The 5,443-nt window shown below is 41.0% G+C and overlaps 1 protein-coding gene across 1 annotated transcript; it reads left to right on the top strand.

Moving 5' to 3' along the window:
* Window positions 1-674: 674 nt before the first annotated feature.
* igbp1 (immunoglobulin (CD79A) binding protein 1) lies at window positions 675-5,235 on the top strand. Its single transcript, XM_035669373.1, has 3 exons — window positions 675-1,181; window positions 2,972-3,304; window positions 4,213-5,235. Exons 1-3 carry the CDS (start codon window positions 705-707, stop codon window positions 4,483-4,485), a joined length of 1,083 nt encoding a protein of 360 aa, XP_035525266.1. The 5' UTR covers window positions 675-704; the 3' UTR covers window positions 4,486-5,235.
* The last annotated feature ends 208 nt before the right edge of the window (window positions 5,236-5,443 follow it).

Raw genomic sequence — 5,443 nt, 5'->3', positions numbered from 1 at the left:
GTTCTGAAAAATAATAATAATAATAATAATAATAATAATAATAATAATAATAATTTTACGAAAAACAATAGGGACCTTCCAGTTCATACTGGCTCGGTCCCTAATTATGGTTTTTAAAACTACATATACTAAACGTTTAAAGGGACACTTCACCCATTTGCATTAAGCTTTGTACACTCGCGTGTACGAAAACGCCCAGCTTTCAACTCTTCTTCGAATCGTCCGCCCGACGACCATCTCCATTTTTCCTGGACCCGGCACGACAATACGGATTTGCCAGTGTCAGCTTCCTGCGCCGCCTCACCACATGACCTGGCCTGCAAGAGCACATCGTGCATCTTTCGCATCACTCGGCGGAGCAAGAACGATATCATGCATGCTTGGTCACAACAGCCGGCGGGTCGACGCCATCAGAAACCACCACGCATATTTCCCTCGGTCACCCATGCAGCGGCCACCGAAAATTCAGCCAACATTCTTATCGCGCTTAGATTTCGGACCTACATACTATAACCCACTTTCAATAAAGATTAATGTTTCCACGGGTGAAATGCTTCTTTAATATAGCCTACAATAATAAAATCTATTAGAAAAAAAAGTGTCATTTTAAGGTATGACCTGTAGGGGCAGTAATATTCCTTGAATCATTGCGCCACACAAAACAACTGAAGACAAAGAAGACGAAACCCGGAAAATATGACAAGATGGCGGAGTGTGAAAACAGCGACGATGTTAGACAGCCACAACATTCAGATACAGAGCCTCTTAAATTATCTGACTTACTAGATCGTGGGTGGAAAATATATGAGGAGGTAGACAGCACAAATGAACCGCTCGGCTCTAACAGTGTCCAGGTCAGAGTTAAACGCGGTATGAGTATGTTGGAAGAAGCGTCTAGAATGGTGGCTCAGCTCGACCTGTTCAGCCGCAATGAAGAGCTGGAAGAGATAGCCACGGTGGACCTGAAGTACCTACTGCTACCGGCTCTTTTAGGAGCTCTGACCATGAAGCAGAGCGGCCGAGACAAACGACTAGAGGTTGTCCAGACAGCCAGGGCTTACTTCATGGACTTCTTGAGGAGATGTAACGAGTATAACATATCCCCGTTTGAACTGCCAAAGTCGACAAATGAAAACAGAAGTCCGAGTGAAGAATCAGAAAATGGACGCTATGCAGCTAAGGTAAGTGCTGTAGTTTGTTAGCTAAAGATTACACTAGGTGTTTTTTGTGCAAACCCTGAACAGTAACGAGTACGTTAGGTTAATTGTGCACAATGTACAACGTGCGTGTGTAACTGTGGTCATTAGAATGAAGCAGTTAAAGCAGCAGTTAGTGTTGTTATAGCAACAGCAGTGACGGTAGTTTATGTAACAGCAGCATCAGTACAAGAGGAGTTTGAAAAGTTGCGGATGGAGAGCTGCTTTTATTCAAAGTTCACGCCCCTCACTCCACAATTTCTATCAAACCTTACTGAGGCTACATTCACACTGCAAGCCTTTGCGCTCAACTCTAAAGTGACGTTAAATGTGAATATGACGGTGCAAAAATTCTGACCTGTTTTTGATTTGGACCACAAATGAAAGCGGCTGAATCAGAATTGAGAAGGTCAGATTCTATGTGATTTGTGCTGTAAACACAGCTTTTGGCTCGGTTCAGTTAATCAATTAAAAGAATAGGTTTTTTAATTAGTGCAAACAAATAATGCTGCTTTGTTGTTTTTATCTAAAAAGGGCTAGTAATCGAATGCTCAAATCTCTCGCAAATAGTTAATTAACTTACACTGGAAGTATGTGTTGCACAGTGCTTGCACACACTCACTTTTCTACACCTTTTCCATAATCATAGGTAACACAAAATCTGTAACACTCCCATGCAGCTGTCTGAAGGGATGCTGGGGGATCTTCTAACTGTAGGCTACTCTGTCTGTCCACTTGCCATTTTTTACTTGAACTGTTCCATCCCTAATGATTACCAATGTTAGGGTAAGCAACTGATAAAAAAGCAGAGATTTTAGTGAAATTAAGGTCAGCTCAACAGCATCAGCAAATTCATCAAAATCAATCACATTCCTTTATTAAAGCCTTGGTTACACTAAATGACTTTCAGAGTCATCAGATCAGATCACACACTACACGATCTTTCACAACAAGTCTGACTAGTGTCAAAACTATGGACTATATTTAAGAAATATCAAATTTTAACAATTCCTAATGTGTCCGTAACAACAAGTAACTCTATAAAACATGTTGACAGTCTTTTTGTATTATATTATTATATATTTTATTTTATTTTGTGATATTGTATCGATTCTCAAAATCTGTTTTTGTGTTTAAACCGTCACTTGCTAGATAGCAGTGTTGTGATCATAAACTGGGCTGTGATGTTGGATGTTGCAGGGACTGCAAATAATACAGAAAAAAGGAAAAACGTCTTTTATATATTTTACTATTTTACAGCACCAGCTGACTATGAACAATTCAATTCAATTTTTATTTGTATAGGCCCCAATTCATAAAAGAAGTTATCTCAGGACACTTTTCAAATAGACAGGTCTAGACCGAACTCCTTATAACATTATTTACAGAGACCCAACAGTACCACCATGAGCAAGACTTGGCGACAAGGGCAAGGAAAACTGCCTTAACAGGCAGAAACCTCGGACAGACCCTTCGGCTCTAGGTGGGTGGTCATCTGTCTCGACCAGTTGGGGTGAGAAAGAGAGACAGAGAGAGACAGAGAGAGAGAGAGAAGAGAGACAGAGAGAGAACAGAAAGTAATGGAGTTCCTGGTGGGACAGTGCAGGAGATAGTTATAGTAATAAATAAAGACCCATTATGCAAGTAAATGGATGTAGAGGAAACACACAGAAAGAAAGGAGCACTGTGACTAATTACATGAGAATATTAAAGTCAGCATAGTTTAAAATGAAACGTGTGATACCACGACCTGTGATGTGTGCTTGTTGTTCCAGTCTGCCCCCTGCTCGTCAGACCTGGTTTCCATGGCAACACAGAGACAAGCCAAGATTGAGCGGTACCGCCAGAAGAGGGAGCTGGAAGTCAGACTGTCAGATGTTCGAAAGGCTGTGGACAACGGGCAGGCTGACGATGCAATCAGCAGAGATTTTTACCTTCTGAATGTCCGGAGATGGGTCACTCTGTGTCTGGAGGAAATAGAGAGCATCGACCAGGAGGTGGAGATACTCAAGAATATGGATGGTCTGAAGCAGGGTGCTGCCAAACAACCAGCTCGGCCAGCCAGGCCTCCCATGAAACCCTTCATCCTCACAAAGGATGCTGTACAGGTGAGTCGCATGAAGTCGTTTATTGACAGAACTAGCAAGAACAGCTGCTCGTGTTTGCAGAAGTACATATACTAAGGGTGCTCCGATTAGGGTTTTTGGGGCTGATGGAAGCAGTATCAGCTGATACCAATATACTGGGTCTATTTGAAGCCTTCTGTTTATTGTGTAGCCTTATTTATTTATTTAATTATTCTTAACAAAATTGTATAGTAAGTATTAAAATTAAGAGATGAGAAAGTATCACGAAGTGACAACTGTTCATTTATTGTCAGGCAACATATTTCACTTTCTCTCATGTAGGGTTTTAGCAGTTTTGGCCATGCTGAGTCAAACCATGGCACACTGAATTGCATTTCCATTGTCAGTTTAAAAGTTGTGCGGGACATGGACCTTTCCCAGAGTAGAGTCCGGCCTGCCTCCCAGCAGGCTTTTTTAGATTGCCATTTGGACAATTCTAATTTATTAATGTACAATATTATGTATTTCACTGTACTTTTTTCTTTATGATGGAACAATACACTGTGGTCCTGTGCACATTTCACTGTCCTGGCTTTATAGCTGATTTGTGTTTTGTTTTGTTTTGATGAAACAAAGGGGGCCTACATAATCTTATTTCTACTAGGTTATCTCTTATCTCACCATTTGAATTCTATATATCTATTCTAATAATTGTCCACCTTAATAATAAACTAAGTAGCTCACCTTGCTTTTCCCTTTTTCGTACTCACACACATACACACCTACACAGAAATGGTTGTTGACAGAGGTATTCCATCATAGTTTAATGAAATCAACAAATAAAATAGCAAATTCCTATTACGTGTAAAGGTAAAGCAGTAGTACATGTTGTAGTTTCATTAGCATGCTGTGCAACAGTGTTTGATAGAATGTACTTGCTTCAACTACAGGCTCGGGTGTTTGGGTCTGGTTACCCCAGCCTTCCCACCATGACAGTAGATGACTGGTATGAACAGCACAGGAAACAAGGAGTCCTGCCTGACCAGGGGATCCCCAGAAGGGTTGCTGTGGAGGAGGACACTGATGCAAATGAGAGGGAAGAAGAAGAAAAGGAGAAAAAGGCTGACAACGATGATGAGGAGTCTCTACTGAAAGCCAGAAACTGGGATGACTGGAAAGACACTCATCGCAGAGGTTACGGAAACCGCCATAACATGGGCTAACTGATCCCAACACAGTGTTCAAACAAACATGGCTCTGCCTTTATTTCAGTTCTAATAATGTAATAATGTGAAGGTCACCAAACCAAAAAACATTGCAGCATCACTGACACCCCCTTTCCACCAACGCTAACCTAGTGCTAGTTCCGGGCTGGTGCTTGTGCCTTTTTGGACTTGACAACCTCCTAATAACCGGTTTGCTTTTCCTTGAGCTAGAAAGCCATGTAATTACATGGAGTAACATTAACTGACCAACAGCTAACTAGTTAGCCTGCTAGCTCAATTATACTTTCAGAAAATCTGTTACGTTGGTATCATTGATGTGAGAAATGAGTAGCTTGTTAAATAGCTGATAAGTACATAGCTGACTGGCAACAAAGCGCCCACAGACCCTGACGTAAGTGGTTCTTGGTTCTAAACCAGCAAATTGTTGGTGTTACCGGCTGAAAGCCAGTTCAAAACGCAAAGAACTGGTTTGAGATTAGGCACCAACCAGCCCTCAACCTGCTTTGGTGGAAAATGGGTAAAACAAACCTGTTGATTGGTTTCTTGGTTTGAGACACTACTAATTTACTCATGTTACATTTTCTGTTGTCATTCAATTACAAGGTTGGACTTAACAATCCTCGACAATGTTTTTGGTATCTACAATTTGGCTGGATTGAATAGAGCCCAGCCATGATGCCAGTATTTCTGCTCTGTATTTCCCTAACACTGTCACTGGAAAATAAAGAGACTGATGGAGCAAGAAAAGCAGTGTGTACAGACTATTGTAAGAACACCATGATTATCTATTTAACTTACAAGAGGGATCTGAAAACTACAGAAGTGATTGGATAGCTAAAATGCGGCCGTGGTTGGTTATCGGATTGGGTCAAATCTTGAAAATGGGTTGTTCAAAAGGGAAAGAAGGAATCTGAAATCAGATTAGATTACGGAATCCAATCCTAGTTTTAATCTG

The sequence above is a fragment of the Morone saxatilis genome, unplaced genomic scaffold (assembly GCF_004916995.1).
Source record: "Morone saxatilis isolate NCDOM2014 unplaced genomic scaffold, NCSU_SB_2.0 Contig22, whole genome shotgun sequence".
In the NCBI taxonomy this organism is placed as follows: Eukaryota; Metazoa; Chordata; class Actinopteri; family Moronidae; genus Morone; species Morone saxatilis.
Note: the sequence above shows the minus strand (reverse complement) of the source record. Positions and strands in the feature narration are given on the sequence as shown.

Coding starts and splice junctions, on each gene's coding strand:
- igbp1 (XM_035669373.1), top strand. CDS start 705: ATGGCGGAGTGTGAAAACAGCGACGATGTTAGACAGCCACAACATTCA. Junction 1,182..2,971: donor ATGGACGCTATGCAGCTAAG/GTAAGTGCTGTA, acceptor TTGTTGTTCCAG/TCTGCCCCCTGCTCGTCAGA. Junction 3,305..4,212: donor TCACAAAGGATGCTGTACAG/GTGAGTCGCATG, acceptor CTTCAACTACAG/GCTCGGGTGTTTGGGTCTGG.